General features: G+C 38.0%; 1 protein-coding gene across 1 annotated transcript in view; it reads left to right on the forward strand.

The window, feature by feature from the left end:
• LOC6635287 (leucine-rich repeat flightless-interacting protein 2) overlaps positions 1-21384 on the forward strand; it is an 82524-nt gene that overhangs the window by 48558 nt on the left and 12582 nt on the right. Inside the window, exon 6 of the mRNA XM_032433413.2 lies at positions 16445-20409. Within this exon, the coding sequence (XP_032289304.1) occupies positions 16445-16555 (111 nt within the window). The 3' untranslated portion in view covers positions 16556-20409. The remainder of the gene's footprint in view (positions 1-16444; positions 20410-21384) is intronic.

Here is a 21384-nt window from a genome sequence, read left to right on the forward strand (position 1 = left end):
GTTCGGTCATATACCTCATATATACATTAGTCAGGGTATCAATAGCAATGTCAAAGCAGATTATGTTAAAATTATGCTAATTCTCTTCTATTTGAATGTCATAAGCACTTATACACATGTACGAAGCCTCGCTCTCTTTCGAACTCCGTAATTGCTCGGTCCCTTTAATCTTAATATATGTTAAGAAATCAGTTCTGTAAGCATCATCATAGAAGTCAGTCGTGTTGCTCATCAATTTGTAAAACCATAGGTCTTCTATTGAGTTAAGATCCGGGCTGATCGCTGGCCATTGCAAGAACGGTATTTTTCATTCTTTCGGGCGTTGTCTTGCTGAAAGTCACCCCCAAACTCAATTAGCTTATTCTTAAAGAGTTTAACAAATATGGGCGCATCTTTTCTTGTCGGTATGAAGCAAATCAAAGACTTTTCGGCATATCCAAAAAATGCCCAAAAAAAAACACAATTTAGTTGGATCAGCGTTTTAACAACCCATCGAAACGCTTAAGCACTGTGATACGAGTGAATCCAAACATGGATGTTTGCACGTCGTATTTCTTATCTGTTACAACAGCGTTGAGTGCCCGCTCCAACTGGTGAAGTTTGTTAACTTGGGGTACACCGATTGCTGGAGGCTTAGGAGACGACATAACTATAACTATTTTCGCTGGCTTAGGGACTGTTTTCTGCACTACCTGATAATGAATCCAGAACCATGACTTTGTCAGCTTCCGCAGCTAGGGATGCGTATCTATGTCTATCTATTGCGCAGAGTCAGAAGTAGGGGCTGAATCTAGACGAACACTTATTATATTAATAGGTGTAATTTTGGCAGTTTTCATTGTTCTTGATGCCTTATCTCTTCCTTTTTGCTTCCTTCGAACAGACATGAATGAGCAGCTTGTTGGGTTTTCTTGAGCAGAGCAGACACTACCAGCAGCAGATATCATGTAGATGGATACACTACTTGGCTTTGATAGCCTGATAGTACAAGTATCATGTGAAGTGCAGCTTTTTGTTATTGGCTAGCTACTACTAGTCTGTGTCAGGCCGTTGTGACTTGATGTGCTCTGGGCTTCATTTATCTTTAATGCTCTATCTCTAATAATTTTTGCTCGTTTCTCAGCAGGTGAGTCATGGGCGATTCCCCTCATCCTCTTATACTCACTTAGCCAGTTATTTGGATGCAAATGAGAATGTGAGTTTTCATCCATTTTAAGGCAATAAACTATATTTTTCTTATGAAAAGTATTGCAATTGCCCAGAAATCATAATATTTGCTACAGTTGGTTTAGGTTTGCCTCTGCAAACAGTTGTTAGCATAACCAAAACAGAGGACGAAATTGCTGATAACAACTCTAGCGACAAGCGCTGTATAACGCTTTATGGCCCCACGTGTGCGACTGCGCGTTGTCAAACACAACACTATGACAGCACCTTTTTCTGCTAATGTTATTATTTTCGCACTACCGATACCAACCCCACTTGCAGACGATAAAACATGTGCTGAGATAAGACACGGTAGAATGCATAGAAGTGCAATAACTATAATTGGCTTCGCACTTAGTGCAGAGCCGGCGCGACCGTCAGCAACGAAACCCAAAAAAAAAACTGGCTGATTCGTCGAAATAAAGACACATGAACAATCTGCAGGTGGACAAATCATTCTTGCGACTGCACAGGTACTAGTGCGAGATTCATCAGGTCCGTATAAATTAGTCTGAGCACTGTATGACTATGACTCATGTTCGCAAGTCAATTTCATTACAAATCAATTCGCTTAACGGCTGCATACACGCCGTTATAAACATCTATTCGAAATCCGTACCATAAGGGATTATCTCCTTTCTGACCGTTTGAAGTATTTCTACAGTTCTCCATAACCTCATTGCCCACCAGACGAATTCGCAAATCGATACGTCAGATTAGAGGTTGCTTGCAAATACGCCACTTGCGGTCGAAAATGACCTGCTTCTCAGCGCAGTGGATTTTTTTTAAAGCCTGGCTGAAGGACAGATCGAGCTCGGAAACAATGTGCCAGAAAGCTTTGCTTGGATGGTGCGTGTTTTCGGTACAACAACTGTTGAATTTTGAGGCAATACAAGATTCTTTAACATCAATCAATGTGGAAGTTCGGCTATGTGAAGACATGTACTCAAGGCAAGCACAACAAATAGAAAACGACCTGATTATTGTACGTCTTCAAACAGTTTAGTGGCGAGGCTGAGATAACGTGAGCCAATTTTGTACATACCTGACAGTTGCGTTTTTAAACTGACTGATTTTCTTATCGTTGGTCAACGTTACCAAAAAATCTGTTTAAACTTCTTTGTTTCATTACATCACAGCATATAGTTAGTCACACAAGTTATAAATAACCAAGTTGATTAGAAATATCAATATGTGTTCTGGAGAAAATCTCCTGATCGTGACACATACTTAGCGTCAATTCGTACTAAGCGTCTGCTTCTGGCGGCTAAATCTTTGGTAGCTCCAGTCAAGATGTTGACGCTTCCTTGATAAGAGTCAAGTGGTCAGCGCACATTTCTTATCTGATTCGCAGATTGTGTTCCATTGGCTGCGACAGCACTCTATTATACAGTCGACACTTGTTGGGAACCATTATTCAAGATCAAACAACAGATAGAAAATGGAGACACGTACCTTCAAAATACAACGCTGCTGACATCCTGGATGACCAGCTCATGAACTTTAGGTGGTGCTGAGTCTCAATGGTCAATCGGTCACTTTAAACTATGGCACATATGTTCCGTTTGTACTATGTTGTTAAAAAGTAACACCCTGTTAGCGTGCAGTACGGTCTTGTGTACACTGTGTCTGGCATCGCCTATTTCTGCATCGTCAAATCATGGGCACGCCGCTGTCAATTGCTCGCTTATCTACAGAAAGACTATTTACACACGTTGGGGCTATTTTTCCGGTCAAGTGAATACCTATTTTCGAGTACGTGGCAATGGTCCCACAAAACCCTCCCCAAAACTCTCGCATCAAATGCGCTTGTTTGAAGTAATAAAGATAAATTATACCCTTGGCAGGGTTTAAACTCGCAAATGACCGTATTATTTGCTGACGACTCTACTCAATAGCCACACCAGCCACAAAAAAAATAAATGTTTCCTCGGTAGGTCTCAGACAATACCACTTGCCACCGCGTCTACTCGGCAGCAACACCAATAATTGAGTCTTCGTGAGAAAAAAAAAAAAACAATTAAAATTGTAGCACAGAAAACTATACAATCACCTTGTATATATTTTTGTATTTTTAAATGTATTTGTTCCATTGTATGGCCATTCCAAAATGATTATGTGTTAAGCTTTTTTAACCTGTTCTCAGTTACTACTTGGGGTTTCTTTTTTCCTACATCTACTTTTATGTTGTTTCTATCTTCAATGATTATAACTATAACTCAATTTACTATTTCTAGTTCTATGTCGTTTCATTTTCTATCGTATTATATTTTTCGTTTTTCCTTTTCTTAAATCTACTAGAGTTTTTACTCTCCTATAAGCTATTTCTAACCTAAACTTAAATTCTTTTGCGTACTCGTCTATGTTAATATAAAGGGTCAATTCTAGTTTGTTTAAAAAATTCTATAAATTGTGTTGGTAATCTACCATAAACAAGTTCGTATGGACAGTATTCATGCACTGTCGATGGTGTATTGTAGAAACAATATATAAAATATTTCAACCATGATTTCCAATCGTCTTTGTCAATTGAAATATATAAACGAATAAATTCGTTATATGTGCGATGACTTCTTTAGTACTATTGTCCGTTATAAACGTCTTCATAGGACCGTACTTTAGTTCAAAAGATTCAAATTTGGCTTTACCTACTGTTTTTGCACTATCTGTTACTGATATTGTAACAAGATATTTAGTGAGATCGCATATTACTATAATGTAATTGCGTACTTGTTGCCATTCTCTGTTCGAGGTAATGGACTGATCGTGTCTATTTAAACAGTATCGAATGCAGTATTTGCGGTATTCATCAATATCACTGAGGCTTTTAGTATGTGTTGTGGTTTTTGCTTATTTGCATTTCACACAAGTTTTCACATACTTTGTAATGGCCTTAGTGAGTTTAGGGCAGTAATAGTATTTCTTAATTTTTAACAAGGTGCGCGTAATCCCTGTATGGCCTGCCTCTATAGGATCATCCTGATATTTGGACAGTATTTTTTTAATTTGACTTTCGTAATTCTTGTCTATTTGTATCACTTTTGTGAGTAGCGCTACTTTTAATGTATTTAAATATTTATTGCCCATATTTTTAAATTAATTCGAAAATGTTTTCATATGGTGACAACCGTAAGTTAGCAATGTTTTGTATCCCAGCTTCTAAATAAATTGACCAATGTCAAATTTTCCATTGGAGTACAAATCATTAAGTAAAAATTGTAAAATGATTCGTTTTCCTCTTTTAAGTAAACAATTTATTGTATCGAATTTAAGTTTATCAAAATTTTTTACGTCGTTTCTAACGACTTCATAGACATTGGGCTCTTTTAGATATTTTTGATCTCTTTGCACTTTTGTTTTGTCATCTGCGTAGATGTTTTCCTGTCGATTTGATGATCTTGTTTGAACCATTAATATCTTCCTATTCATGTCAATTAGTGTCTCTAGTTATCTTTCCCCTATTCTTATTATTAACCGTTAATTGGTATTCTTCTAAGTCTAGTCTCATCCTAGTTAATTTTGATGTGGGATTTTTCATCCAAAACAAATAGGTTAGGGGTCTATGGTAATTTTTAACTAAGAAATGCCTTCCATAAACATATGTACTCAAGTGTTTTATTGTCCAATGTATAGCAGCTAATTCCTGTTCTGTAGTTGATTTATTGCTTTCTCCCTGTGTGAAAGCTTGGGATGTGTATGCAATCGGCAATTGCACACCGTTGTACTTTTGGGATAGTACAGCACCACATGCATGTTTATTTTCATCTGTGGGTATGAAAATTGTTTGCTGAAGTCAGGGTATTGCAATAATGTTAGTTTCATTAATGCCTTTTTATACCCTGAACCCATTGAAAATGGGTATATTGTATTTGTTTCGGATAATCGATAACTTACTCCACTCACAAGCAATCGATGAATATCGATATCGACATCCTGTTATTTGAGCAAATTGAGAGATAGAGTCAACGAACATAATATGTTGCTTCTAGAATATTATATGTATGTCAATAATCTTTCATTTTACACCTATCACCAACTCGCCGCTACCACCCCACAGCTATAAATCAAGTTAATAGCCCAACTTTTATTGTAAAACAATTTAAGCCACAATTTAAATGCAATTGACTTTTTCAGAATATACAAATATTCTATGGTACAATAAGAGATACTGTAGAAAATGTCATAAAGATCGGTTAAGAAAAAACCAAAGTTATATGCAACTGCGCAATTGGATGGCACAGCTAGCGAAAACATTAAGAATTTGTGTATACATGTACACACAAACATTCATGCGCGTCTGCTTCGCATTGTATCGCATTCTAACAGCATTGTTACTATCCCTTTTTTCTGTAATGCTATTTTAGTTCGCTTTTTTCTCAATAATACTTAGTTATTGGCGTGGCTGTGTAGTAGGGCATAGCAAGTGGTGCGGTCTGTCGCGAGTTCAAGCCATACCTGGAAAACTATTTTCTTTTTTGCTGGTTGAGTAGAGTCGCCAGCAAGTAATACGGTCAATTGCGAGTTCGAACCCTGTCAAGGGAACTTTGTTTTGTAATTTATCTTTATTACTTCAAGCGAGCGCGTTGTGCGAACTGCATATGGTGTTGGAATAAGAGTGTTCAGGGTATTTCAAAGTCGGGAGCTCCCGACTAGAACCTCTAACTTGTTTTATTATAATATCTATATATATAATATTGTTTATCCTGACTGACTGATGATTAACGCATAGCCCAAACTTTAAAATCCAGCAAGCTGAAATTTTTTGTAAAACACCAACCGAATGTACGGAGTATTGGAGAAATCGTTTTTATGATACTTTTTTGTTTGATCCCAACTGATGCTACTATACCGATGAACAAGTGATATTTGGGGCTTGCTCCAACGGGCACATCCAGAGGTGGTTATGCAATATTAAATTCAACGCAATTATATCCATGCGATATATTTGCCATTGCGTTGCCAAATTCGGTGAGAGCTGAGAATCCCCATTCAAGTTATGCAGCTCTGTTACTTGAAATAAAATCTGATTAAAACTGCAATCTCCGTCAGATATTATCTGTCGTTTCGGGCTGGCTGCTTATATTTACATTTGAGCTTGTTTTAATAGTGTCAATGCGTATCCCTTTTGAAAACCATTTTCCCAATTCGAGCTGTTCTTGGGGCGTACGTTGTACCAGTTCATCTCCGCGCTGGAGAAGCTTAACTTCAATTGAAGATTTTGTTAAACCATCATCTCATCAGTCTTCTAACTTGCTGCGTTTGGATATTACCAGCAAAAGCCAGTGCAGTAAATAAAAAACATATATGCATAATTAACACATACAAACATAGGTGCTTGCACACCATTGGCTGAGGCAAGTTCATCTTTCTAGCATACTGTTCAAAAATAAGTAAAAGCAATCAACGTGGGATATTTTCTAATCATTGATATTGCAAAAGGAGCGCTTTGTGATAAAAACTTTTAAATTTGCTTGTAAAACTTATCAATAGTATCTAGGGTAATGCATCTTTCAAATAAAGCATGAATTTCATGGATATAGCAAAAGATTATAACTTTTTATAACTTTATTATAACAAACAAAGATTATAACTTTTTCGCTCAATGTACTTCGAACACGAAGCGACGCAAAGCATCGACCAGCTTTGCTGAAGGCAGACTGCCGACTGACCTCGTCGTTTGTGTCAGCATCAACAAGCCGCAACTCCGACATTCGTTCGTCTGGGCTTCGGAGAGCGAAGAGCCGACCAATTTAAAGTGGGAAATGCAAATGAAAATGTGTGAATGTTACTTATCTTAGCATTTATTTTGTCTTTGGCATGACCGTCACAATGTTGAAAAGATCCATTAACTCAGATGTACATATATCTCGTTTGGGTTGAGTTCCCGCATGTGGCCTGGCCTCCCATAGTCTTCCATAAAATTAACAAACCGGTATCACAGGTATTCATCTTTAAGTAGTCGTCGTTGTACAGCTTTAAATCGTGTTGCTCCTTGTTGTCCGAGTCCCAGAATTCTTGGAATGAGACATTGATGTCAACTGTAGTAAGCAGCGTGGTGGCAGCTGCTATGATCGAGCTGGTAATGGCGGTGATCACCCATAGAAATACCGTCGAAATTGGAATAACATTGCCATGTGTGTCTAGTTTCTATTGGAAATGTTATACGTCGGATCTGCCAGCAGAACATCATCGAAGTTCTCCAGTGCAGATGCATTGATCTTGTCCCTAACCAATGTTGATGTGAGCGTCTAGTGTGTCGTCCGATATCCTTGATTTCAAGTGAAGCTCACCAAAACCCTGTGTAGATACAGCCTTTATCGAAGATATGCCTGAAACTAAGATTTGAGATGGTGCAGTGCGTGGATACAGCATTCTACCGAAGACAATATAAGCACTAAGATGAGTAACGTCCATACATTTGAATGCGACGCAAAATTTCTAGCCTCGCCTTTCATCTGGCCTTTTCGGCTTCGTAGGGCATACCTGCCGACTGGCTGTTCGTTCTCCAAAGACCAGACGAACGAATGCCGACGTCGCGGCTTGCTGATGCTGACACGAGCTACGAAGTAAGTAGCCTGCTTTCAGCAAAGCTGGTCGATGCTGCTTTGCGTCGCTTCGTTTTCGAAGTACATTGAGCAAAAACGTTTAGAACTTACGATCGACGCAAAGTGCTTGTGCTTTATCCATGAAATGCATGCTTTATTTAAATGATATATTACCCTAGATATTAACGATTAATTTTACAGGAAAATTTAAGAACTTATATAATTTTTACACAAGGCGCTTCTTGCGCAATAACTATGTTAAGAAAAGAGCACACATAGATTGATTTCACTTTTCTTTTTGGACAGTGTATGCTCGAGAAAAGTTCTTGTCTCAGCCAATAGCGTGCGTGCACCTTTCGTTGTATGCGTGAATTATGCATGCATAAGAACTATAAAGTGTGTATGTATGTGTTGTTATTAACTGCTCTGGCTTTAGCTGGCAAGAAATTAATTTTGTTAGTTTTCTTACGCAGATCATGACCTATCCCAAATTTGTGTTGATATATGAATGCATTTTGTGTACTGAGGTTGGCTCCGCAGAAAATATGTATTTCTAAGTCGATGCAAATATTTACATCATTTCTTTAAATTTAATTAATATTATTTTTATTCTCCAATTAAGAAAATACTATTACATTTCAAGATAACTCGAAGGTCATATTTGGTTATGACCCCATTACCTGGAGAATGCTCAGCATAATGAAGCCAGCGTGAAAAACATTAAGCTTAAAAACCTGATTTTTCAGGTCCGGATTCCGCTTATAATGTTTATCTTTAAACCCAATGTAGCGTTGATTTTATTGAGTATCGATTGACAAATATGTGACTATAAACAATGTGGAAGTCGTGTTAAAAACGTGCAACACTTTAGCAGAGTTCAAGGAATGAAGTAACTTAACCAAGCACCTGTGCCATTTTTTCCTTTTTATACCCCAAACCCATTAAAAATGGGTATAAGGGTATATTGTATTTGTGCAAAATCCAAATGTATGTAACAGGCAGAAGGAAGTATCTCCGACCCCATAAAGTATATATATTCTTGATCAGCATCAATAGCCGAGTCGATCTAGCCATGTCCGCCTGTCTGTCCGTCCGTCCGTCCGTCTGTCCGTTCGTCCGTCCGTCCGTATGTACGAGCCAAAGGATCTCAGAAACTATAAGAGCTAGAGACTTCAAATTTTAAATGGAAATGCTCCTAGTTCCCGCGCAGATCGAGTTTGCTTCCGATGATCGATAACTTACTCCGTTTCCAAGCAATCGATAAAAATCGATATCGACATCCTGTTTTTTTAAGCAAATTGGGTAAATAATAAGAGCAAGAGCCACCAAACATGATATGTTGCTTCTAGAATATTGCAGATATTTCAAGTATATTTTATTTCATACCAATCGCCACCTCCCCGCTACCACCTTAGAGCTATAAATCAAGTTAACTTTTATTGCCAACCAATTTAAACCACAATTTAAATGCAATTGATTTTTTCAGAATACACAAATATTCTATGGTACAATAAGATATACTGTAGAAAATTTCATAAAGATCGGTTACGAAAAACCAAAGTTGTATGCAACTGCGCAATTGAATGGGGCAGCAGCATTAAGAATTTCTGTATACAAGTACACACACACATTCATGCGCGTCTGCTTCGCATTCTAATAGCATGGTAATTGCATATTTTTTTGTAATGTTATTTTAGTTCCTTTTTTATCATAAGTACTTAATTGTTGGTGTGGCTGCTGAGTATAGGCATAGCAAGTGGTGCGGTCTGTCACGAGTTCGAGTTCTACTGGGGAAAGTATTATTTTTTTTTTTTTTGCTGGTGTGGCTGTTGAGTGGAGTCGACAGTAAGTAATGCGGTCAGTTGCAAATTCGAGCCCTGCCAAGGAAACTTTTTTTTTATTAATTTATTTGGTGTTGGAATAAGAGGGTTCGGGGTATCCCCTAGTCGGGAGCTCCCGACTAGAACCTCTTACTTTTGAGGCTGTTGAACTGTCAATGTCCATCGGTTGACGAGGGGATGTGAGAAGCAGACAAAATGCTATCGATTGTTTTATTTGTGAGAAGCGTAAGTTTACCTAATATCTCCTTCATTGCGTTCATTGTATTATCGTGTTTGTATTTAATTTGGTAATAGGTGTACATAAAGTCAAGTCTGTTAATAGCTTTAAAATTTAGTTTTGTGTTAGGAGGTGCCCAACGAAATTATACGAAACTATAAAAATATTACTTTAAACACTCGTCAAATCGAAAATGTAGTTTTAGCAACTCACACGATGGAATAAAATAGGAATTGATGCTTATTTTTATTTATTTATTTATTAATGGTCGACAAAACGAGTGTCTTCCTCATTATTCAAAAGATTGTACAATATAATTATATGCTAAAAGCCTAGTTAAAGGATACAATTTTCTAAATAGCATCACCGACCGATGGAGGTGTTTTATTTGCCAGTCCGGCCAGCTGTGCCCCTTTTCACAGCTTATTTTGTCAGTGACGCTATTAGAGCCTACATCTAAGCAGAAGGTTGTAAGTAGGAAAAAAGTGATCTCAAGTGAAATTTTTGCTATATTAATAAAGAAAATACAATAAATAGGAAAAAAGAAAGTAAGAAAATTGTTAATAAAGTAAAGCAATGTAAGTTAGATAAAGAGTGTTAAGTGGATAGGACAAAGAGAAAAGTAATGGGAAATCGCCGACACGGTGGGGGAAAATTTTTCAGCCTGTCCGGCTAGCTATGCCCCTGCTCATAGCTGGGAATGGTCAGCGACTTCCCGAAGGTATCCTGAAAGCAACGATTTTATTAGGGGTAGAGACAGTTCGGTAGAGAAAACGTGATGCAAACTATTATAATTTTTACATAGCACGCGAAAAGAATTGTGCATAGCGTAATCAGTTGTGCACGTAGATAGTAATAAGGGGCGATAATTTCTGGTTGGTCTAGCCGGAACAGAGAATTGAAGACGCCCTAGCAGAAAAGGAGAATCAATGTCGCCAATAATCAACTTATGTAGAAGGACAACACCGAGAATTGTCCTACGGTTGATTAACGACGGAAGGTTGAGAAGAAGCAGTCTGCTGGAGTAGGACGGCAACCGAAGATTAGGGTCCCAATTTAAACCTCCTAAGGCAAAAAGCAGAAATTGCTTCTGAACAGATTCAATACGATCCTGGCTGTTGAAATACTGTGGAGACCAGATGCAAGAGCAGTATTCAAGGATAGGGCGAACAAGAGAGATGTACAGAAGTTTTGTTATAAAAGGATCGTTAAACTCTTTAGACCATCGTTTAATGAATCCAAGTACACCTTTTGCCTCATTAACAATGGTATCTATATGAAGATTGAAACAGAGTTTAGAATCAAAAATAACGCCTAGATCCTTAACTGTTAGTATACGTTGCAAAGGGATATTGTCGATTGTATAACTGACAAGATAAGGTGTAGTACCATTAAAAGTCATAAACATACACTTTGAACAATTTAGATGCAATTGATTGGCCGAACACCAAAGTTGCATAGCGTTCAAATCGTCTTGTAGACGAGAATGATGTAGGGGGTTAGTGTATGATAGAAAAAGTTTGACATCGTCCGCATACATGAGTACACGAGCATGTGATATAACAGAGGGAAGATCATTTATAAAAAGTGTAAAGAGTAAAGGTCCAAGATGACTACCTTGAGGAACACCAGAAGTAACGTGAACCCTTTTAGAGGTAGTCAACCTCAGTATTACTCTTTGGGTCCTACCTTTTAAATATGAATTAATCCAAAGTAAAAGGGACAGAGGGAAACCTATTCGGTCAAGTTTAAAAAGTAAAATGTCATGTTGCACAGAGTCAAACGCCTTACTGAAGTCAGTGTAAATGACATCAGTTTGCATTTTCGAAAGGAAAGCATCATTTACCAAGGAAGTAAACTTAAGCAGATTGGTCGTAGTTGACCGATTCTTTACGAATCCATGTTGAACAGGGGAAACAACTGATTTGCAGAAATGCTGCAAATTCGAAGTGATTATTTTTTCAAATAATTTAGGAATAGCAGACAGTTTTGCAATGCCCCTGTAATTTTGTATATCAGACTTCCCACCTTTCTTGTGAAGAGGAATGATATAAGATTCTTTCCAAAGAGATGGAAAGACAGAAGTTTCAAGGGATATATTAAAAAGCTTTAGCAATGTATAGAAAAGGGAAGAACTACACTCCTTGAGTAGACAACTAGGAATATTGTCCGGCCCAGGAGAGTAAGAAGATTTTAGAGAGTTTATAGCTAATAGGAGAGAGGAGTGTGAAATAATGGGGGGAGGTATAGAACTAGCGGAGGAAATAGTATAAGGGTAAGAATTAGTATTAGGACAGACTGAAGAGTAAGTTGATTGGAAAAAATTAGCAAAGAGGTTAGCAGAATCAGTGTCATTGCTAGCTTTATCCATACCAAGAAAAAAAGAAGATGGCAAACTTGAAGACTTACGCTTCAAGTTTACAAAATTATAAAACTGTCTCGGATTTCGGGCGAATTGCCTTTTACAACGAATTAGATAATTCTCATAGCATTGAGAATTAAGAAGAAAGAAGTTCGACTTGGCTATGGAATATTTAGCCAAGTCTGTACACGAACCAGACTTTTTAAACTTTTTAAAATATTTGGATTTTACATTTTTTAGATATGATAATCTGGGAGTAAACCAGGGTGGTTTTGAAAAAGTAGTCGAAGGAATTGACTTAGGAATACACACATCTAAGAGGGAGTTTAGGGTGATATAAAAAGAATTAATGGCTGTATTCATATCAACTGAGTCATATAAGAAAGACCAATCGGTTGAATAAATAAGCTGATTCAGCAAGGAATAATTTCCTTTGCGAAAGCAATAGCGGGGCTTATTGGCTGATGAGCACGAAATGGAAGGATTACAATTTAGCATTGCAATCTCTAAAGTTGGATGATAGACATCCTCAGGAAGAGATAAAGGAGGTGACCTAGACACATTAGAAATAAGGTAGTCGTTAACAAATACAAGGTCAAGTGTTCTATTCATATGATTAGAAATTGAATTGATTTGAAACAACGAAAGATCAAGCATGCAGTCTAAAAAATCGTGCTGTGCTGAGGGCACTAGATAATTTTCAGCAGTGAATAATGACCAAGAGATGTTCGGCAAATTAAAATCACCCAACACCAATAATAGGTCATTATCCCGCACGTGTGAAGAAACTTCTTTAATACAAGTAATATGATTCATATAAACTTGAATATCAGAAGAAGGTGGGACATAAGAGCATGTTACATAGATATTCCGTGTAGGAAAAGACACCTTAACTGAGACAATCTCAGCGTCAGTAGGCGTACTAAAACAGAATAGTTCAGACTGGAGAGTGGCTTTAACGGCAATTAACACCCCACCACCTCGAGTCGGCCGATCATTTCTAAACAAAATAAAGTTATTCGGTAATATCTCAAAATCAGATATGGTTGAGTTTAACCATGTTTCTGAAAATGCTATTATGTCCGAATCGAAGGAAGTGCTGGCAATAAAAAGATTTTTTAGCTTTGAAGTGAGACCTCTGACATTCTGATAATGAATAAAGATTTGGCCAGAAGATGAAGCTAGTTTTTTGGGGCAGAAATGGTACCCTGTATTGAAGGGACTGGAAGGGTGACAGGCTGGTTACGCTTTTTAGGCTTGAACTCATGAACAATCATGTGTGGTGGCCAAAATTTGGGATCACAAATGATTGGGAACATATCATGTGAAACATTTATTTTGAATGATGATATTTCACGAGGGGTGGAGAAATTAAATTTAGTTATTGACACGCTAGCAGAAGATTTGCTAGCAATATAGGCTGCCAATGACTCAGAAGTGGTGTCCGACGAAAGTCGAGACACAAAAACTTGCCTACGAGGGGCAACTACCGTTAAAGTAGGCGCTGATGGGGCTGTAGGTAATACAGGAGTTGGAGGAGCTAACGAGGCACAATGATTGTTTTTAACAATCTGGGCAAGATTGCGCGCAGGTCTACCTTTGCGGCCAGGAGCTGACGGGGCTGAGGCAGTTTGATTAATTGGGACGGAATCAGATACGGGCTCTACTGGGTCTAGTAGAGGGCTTGAAGCCGGGGTAATTGGACAGTCGCTTGGAGAAGGCGATAAAGACAACATTGGAGATACCTCCAAGTTGCTAGGAAGGGACAAGAAAGTCGTAGGTGTCTGAACAGACGTAGAGGGCAATTGCAAAAGTTGAGGCTCCAACCGGCGATTGGTTGGGGACTCAAATTTATATTTGCCTAGCAACTCGAAACTCGAGTCAAAATTACTCGAGAGCTGCTTAGCCACATTATTTAATTTTAAGAATTGACTTCTCACATACATTCTGGAGAAATCAATTTGCTTGTCGATGCATTCTGGGCACGACCAACGCAAGCCACCGCAGCCCTTCTTGGCAATAGCAGCGATCTTGTCGCAAACACGCCCAGTGAGACCTGCACATTTAGCATGCATCATATTCTCACACAGCCAGCAATTAACAAATTGCGGCAACGCAGAATCGTCAGCCTGCTTGAACGTGCACGGTTTCTTACAGCACGACATAATTATTAAATGCACAAGCAACTTGCGAGAGCGCAGAGCAAAACGAAACGAAAACGGTGCACAAGTAAACACTCAAAAAACAATTATTCGTACACAGACAAATTGTTTGGTGCGAAAAGCAATAGAAAGAAATTTGTGAGAGCGCGATGGACAAGCAGAAAGTATGCAGCGAACACACGCACAAACAAGTGTATTCACAGGGGAGCACAAAGGCAATAGACTTAAAACAGCCAATAACAACAAACACGGAACTGACGCCGCGTTTTATAAAATGTAATAATTAACAGACACGCTGCACAACAGATAACACTTTGCACAGTTTATAAAAGCTTTTTAAATAAAGCAACGAAAAATGCAAAGTTTTGAAATAAAAAGCAGGATAAAAGCGCAAAAATATATAAAAATCTTGGAGCACAAGTAAAACACGTCAATCACTCTCAACTGAGAAATCTCTCGCAAAGCGTAATGTGCATAAGAGAACAGAATTTTGGGCTATGCTGGAAAAGCCCCGTTAGATTTGATACTGAAAGTCGTTGTGTTGCTAAAAAATGTTTAGTAACGAAATTATACGAAACATTCAAAAAGTGATCTATAAGTTTGCGTATCAACTTTGTTTGATTGGGTTTTTTATTTTTAGGAATAATTCATTAAAATTCTGCGGGGGTTGCGTTTGATTGGAGAGGAAAAAAAAAAAATTCTCGCTCTCGCCTCTGGATTATTATTTAACCAAGTTGGACAAATAATTTATCGTACATGCTGCGTAATCAATCATTTTTCAAAAATTCAGGAAGGATTCGGTAAAAATAATAATGCTACGAAGACAGCACCGAATCAGCATAGAATGTCTCGTGACATTCTATGTCCTGTGCATTTTTTCAGCATCTTTGATTATTATTACCGCGGGTGCGGAATGTGTTAGAAGCTTTACTTTTTTCATTTTTTGTAATTTTTAATCAAACGTTTTGGCCTAACTGGAAAGTGCAGTAATAACCGTAAACACGAGTAGGGGCTTTATATTGGAATCGCCAAACGGAGCATTTATTGTCACGTTTACTTGTTTTTTTTTTTTTTTTTAAACTGGCCTTGGTTCACAGAATCTTTGTCTAACCCGGCTACTAAATCCTTTTGTTCACCATTTTTCATAAGGATATCATTGTATGTTACGTTTGTTGGTTTTTAAACACACGTAAAAAATGTTAAATTTTGAAGGGTCACTAGGCTATAAAAGTTACAAGCCGTTTAGTGACTGATTTATTGTTTAAGTTAAACGTAAGCTAGGTATAAAAATGTTCTTAAGGCAAACCTAGACATGTAACATATATTCGCTGATAGAGCATTAAGTCCAAGCGGATTGTATTTCAGACAACCAGTGCATGGAAGCGCTGATGACAACTTTGTTTCTGACGCGCGGCTGTACTGTTGTAGCCGCGCATGCGAAGTTGATCATACAGAAAGGAGTTCTCATTGTGTCCGACTAGATCGGAATTGACTTATAGCTAGCCAAATGTATTAACTTATATATGGGCTAGAAGATACTTTGGTCTGCTTGTTAAGTATATTTTCACAAACCTTTTATACTCTTTTCACCAATTATCAACGGGTTCAGGGTTTTAGAAAGTAGACAGTAAGTCACATTTTGCAATCTCTCAGTGGCCCCTTTGTTGTTTTGTACTAAAATATGAGCCCCTAGCGACTTCTGCGGTGTTAAAATCAAAAGCGTGGCAGAGTAGTCTGCTAGGGTTTGAGTTTCCCCGTTATTAAAAAAATGGCATACATAGTATTCATAGTGTGTTACTCTCATTTGTTTTATACCCTTGATGTTTCACTCCCTGATATCGTTTGATAGTGTGTCATTATATTCATAGGATAGATGCGTGGTTGATTTTGTTGCAATGAGTGTAGAAAATAAGATTCAGCCGATATTTAATCACAATACAGGGGTTGGCATTCCTGCATTATGTGGGCACAGGAGCCAACCCACATCCCAGCTTTCACTTATAAACAATGCTGTATAACTGTATGTAAGAATTCCTGTATCAGTTGTCCTATTAATTATTTTATTAACCTTATTATATACATTATGTTTTTTTCCTATTTGTATTTTACAGCATCGGGAGATTTTGGAACGTTTGGAGGAAGCAGAAACCGCTAATAACCATCTACTTAAACGACTTGATAAACTTAAAAATGCAAAAAGCACAATATTAAAGGAATTATAATCAATGATGATGACATGGAATAACAATATTTCAACAGCACGCACATGCAAAACATTAATCGAAGCTAATTGCATAGATAATATATCTTTAAAATAGTCAACTAGTTAGGCCCTATAGCAAATATTTAAATTTGAAAATATTTAAATTACTTTTTTATATACTTGCGCTACTTTATGTAATCCTTCAAAAATTGGTACATGTATTTAAATTATGTCTTCTTAGTCTTATAGTCAAGTTGGTTGGTTGGTTGGTTGGTTGCTATGTGACGTGTTCCAGGTATCTGGCTATTCATTTTATCCCAAGAACGAGTACAATGAATTAATGGCTGTTACCGGATATTGAATATGTTTTATTTGTAATAGCTAGTGCTCTAAGCGACAATTACAAACTGCAATTGGCATTAAATATGAAATAAGCTACAGCCGGCATAGCCTCGATACATAATTAATTGATCGCAGTTAATTACAACAGTGGGGCACACTGAGTACGAGGTTGGCGGTTTTAGCCCCCGAGAATACGGAAGGCTAAATATTATTTCATATAAATTAGAAACTATATAAATTAGGTCTTCTGGCAGGCTGCTGGTCACATCGAGTTATAGTTTAATCTAAATAAGTCTTCTGGCCAGATTGGGTTATGACTGAACGTAAGTGTCTTAGGACGATTAGAATGGAAAGCTTGAATTAGCGTTTTTATTACTGGCCTTGGGCTGTGTAATAATTTGTCAAATAATAACAACATTATTTTACGGCCATTTGTCGGAGATAGTATTAATTTATTGTTTTACAATCGAGTGTTCATAATGAATGCCCATGCGAGGGTAGCTATAAATATAACGGGCCTAACAAGCCTGGGTTGTTTGTTAGCTATCCCCCCACTAAGTTCGTGAGCGCCCTGGTTACGTTATATTTGCTGATGGATTCTTGTAATTTCTCGAAACTTGTCGCAGCTTAAGGAGCTGATAGATGAGGAAGCAACAACTGCTGTGGCATTGGTGTTGTGTGTGGTATTAGGTCATGAATGGTGATATTGAGCAATTTGGATCCCGATACAACTGGCCTTTTCTTTAACATTTAAAGTTGCCATCGATTTTGATGTCTGGACTGTCGTCAGCGCTGGTTTACGTTGGGCTGTCGTTTATAATTATCACGCCGTCGTCCACTTGAATCATGGGCCTTAGGATAGCTGTCATTCCAGCGTGTATCGCTCGACCGCAGGTTTCGCCTTTTGCTGTTTTGTTGCAGATCGCGCCAAAATTGGTAATGGAGCACTCCCTGACCGCCGCGATATACTTAGTTTTAATGTTGTCTTGCAGCTGTAGAACTATATGTTGGTGGGATACGGGGAATACTCAGTGCGTTCTAAAGATGAATTTGTCTTTGGGATTTGCTATTAATATATGGACAATGTTTTCGAACTGTTGGACTTTAATAGTTTATTACCTAACGTCTTAAGACGTTGATGATTTCTTATCGACTTATGTGTCGTTCTTAAGTCTCACATTAGATTATTAGTATATAAGTCTCTGTCGCTGAGTACAGCGGCAGAGCGGGAGCATGTATATATACATACATTTAAAGCATATACATTGAGCATATATAAATTAGGATTTAAATAATAAGTCCTCGCGGATTATTTTGATAGAACTTAATTTTGATAATGATTTATAAAACACTAGGCCGAAACGCCGTAGTGAGTGAGTTAAATTATACACGAAGTCGCTGGGCCGATGTGCCGCAGTGAAAGTCGAATTAAAAACTAAATTAACAAAAGATTGATAAAAAATACCTAAGCTATTGTGTGCTTTCACAACGGCCGCTAGAATGCTTAGCTTAGCCTAGTGCGCTGCCGTCGTGCAAGAACATCCGGCCCAGAGCTATGTCAGCATCTGCGGCTGGTGCTATGTTGCATTTTGCTGACCCCTGTTAGCTCGTAAGAACATCCGGCTCAGTGCTATATCAGCATCTGGAGCTGGTGTCGTTGGCCTCTGTTAACTGCTCCCTTTTTAAGTTAAGGCCGCCCTCGGCCGTTCCTATCTTGGCGATCACCTTCTTAATCTCCTTGGCCGATGCCATATTTTTGGTGAACCGACGGTAGGTGACTCCGACGCAAATTATGGTGCAACACACAGCACCCAACAAGAAGGCTATTACCATGCTGTCGACGCTTCCAATTTCGTCCTTGACTTCCTTGATGATCTCCAGGTTACGTTCATTCAGGCGATGAAGGTAGGGGAGACTCAACACGTCTTGGTGGCCGGTGACGTTCAGAAGGGGAGATGCCGCGATGCCGGGGAACTTACTCTGGACGTTGTTGCGATTCAAGTACTTAGTTTCGTTGATCAGAGCCGAATTATTGAACGTGATTAGATTCGTTCCGTGAACCCAAGTCTCAGTACGGTTGTCAACGCAAACTTTAGCAGGCCGGTTATTGATGATAAGAATTCCGTCATCCACCCATGTGATCGGGTCTAAGTGACTCGGCTGCATTTGGCAGTTTGCCAAGCCACCAGCATGCAGCTCTCTGGCACAAGAGCTGGTCGGTGAAAGTTGACAAAAGGTTCCTCCCGGCGTGGAAGTGCAATTCTTAAGGGCAAGCACTTGATCTCCGCACTCAGCTATAATGTTGTCGTCAATTTGTAGCACAGCATTCTCATGTGCAACTGGATACAGCATCACTTTTCTGCAAGCCATTTTGATTTTCGGGAACTTAATGATAAAGTGAAGGGGATAAACAGATTGTAATACTTTCATGGACGCAACGGACATAAGGTCAGCTATTAAAGTACCTGTGGGTTCATCGACCCAAACAGATGTCAAATCTGCGTGATCTAATATATATGGGCTTATGATATTCATTTTTGCAAGGGTAACAGCGAGCACCAAATTCTGCATTTCCATTAGTAACATTCTATTCCGTTTCCAAGCAATCGATAAAAATCGATATCGACATCCTGTTTTTTTAGCAAATTGGGTAAATAATAAGAGCTAGAGCCACCAAACATGATATGTTGCTTCTAGAATATTGCAGATATTTCAAGTATATTTTATTTCATACCTATCGCCACCTCCCCGCTACCACCTTAGAGCTATAAATCAAGTTAATAACCCAACTTTTATTACCAACGAATTTAAACCACAATTTAAATGCAATTGATTTTTTTTTTTGGTACAATAAGATATACTGTAGAAATTTCATAAAGATCGGTTAAGAAAAACCAAAGTTGTATGCAACTGCGCAATTGAATGGGGCAGCACCATTAAGAATTTCTGTATACATGTACACACACACATTCATGCGCGTCTGCTTCGCATTCTAATAGCATGGTAATTGCATCTTTTTTTTGTAATGTTATTTTAGTTCCTTTTTTTTATCATAAGTACTTAATTGTTGGTGTGGCTGCTGAGTAGAGGCATAGCAAGTGGTGCGGTCTGTCGCGAGTTCGAGCCCTACCGGGGAAAGTATTATTATTTTTTTTTTGCTGGTGTGGCTGTTGAGTAGAGTCGACAGTAAGTAATGCGGTCAGTTGCAAATTCGAGCCCTGCCAAGGGAACTTTTTTTTATTAATTTATTTGGTGTTGGAATAAGAGGGTTCAGGGTATCCCCTAGTCGGGAGCTCCCGACTAGAACCTCTTACTTGTTGAGGCTGTTGAACTGTCAATGTCCATCGGTTGACGAGGGGATGTGAGAAGCAGACAAAATGCTATCGATTGTCTTATTTGTGAGAAGCGTACGTTCACCTAATATCTCCTTCATTGCGTTCATTGTATTATCGTGTTTGTATTTAATTTGGTAATAGGTGTACATAAAGTCAAGTCTGTTAATAGCTTTAAAATTTAATTTTGTGTTAGAAGGTGCGTAACGAAATTATACGAAACTATAAAAATATTACTTTTAACACTCGTCAAATCGAAAATTTAGTTTTAGCAACTCACACGATGGAATAAAATACGAATGCAAAGCGTAATGTGCATAAGAGAACAGAATTTTGGGCTATGCTGGAAAGCCCCGTTAGATTTGATACTGAAAGTCGTTGTGTTGCTAAAAAATTTTTAGTAACGAAATTATATGAAACATTCAAAAAGTGATCTATAAGTTTGCGTATCAACTTTGTTTGATTGGGTTTTTATTTTTATGAATTTGGAGAGGAAAAAAGAAAAATTCTCGCTCTCGTCTCTGGATTATTATTTAACCAAGTTGGACAAATAATTTATCGTACATGCTGCGTAATCAATCATTTTTCAAAAAACTCAGGAAGGATTCGGTAAAAATAATAATGCTACGAAGACAGCACCGAATCAGCATAGAATGTCTCGTGACATTCTATGTCCTGTGCATTTTTTCAGCATCTTTGATTATTATTACCACAGGTGCGGAATGTGTTAGGAGCTTTACTTTTTTCATTTTTTGTAATTTTTAATCAAACGTTTTGGCCTAACTGGAAAGTGCAGTAATAACCGTAAACACGAGTAGGGGCTTTATATTGGAATCGCCAAACGGAGCATTTATTGTCACGTTTACTTGTTTTTTTTTTTTTTTTTAAACTGGCCTTGGTTCACAGAATCTTTGTCTAACCCGGCTACTAAATCCTTTTGTTCACCATTTTTCATAAGGATATCATTGTATGTTACGTTTGTTGGTTTTTAAACACACGTAAAAAATGTTAAATTTTGAAGGGTCACTAGGCTATAAAAGTTACAAGCCGTTTAGTGACTGATTTATTGTTTAAGTTAAACGTAAGCTAGGTATAAAAATGTTCTTAAGGCAAACCTAGACATGTAACATATATTCGCTGATAGAGCATTAAGTCCAAGCGGATTGTATTTCAG

This window comes from Drosophila virilis, unplaced genomic scaffold (assembly GCF_030788295.1).
Source record: "Drosophila virilis strain 15010-1051.87 unplaced genomic scaffold, Dvir_AGI_RSII-ME tig00001758, whole genome shotgun sequence".
NCBI classification, from domain to species: Eukaryota; Metazoa; Arthropoda; class Insecta; order Diptera; family Drosophilidae; genus Drosophila; species Drosophila virilis.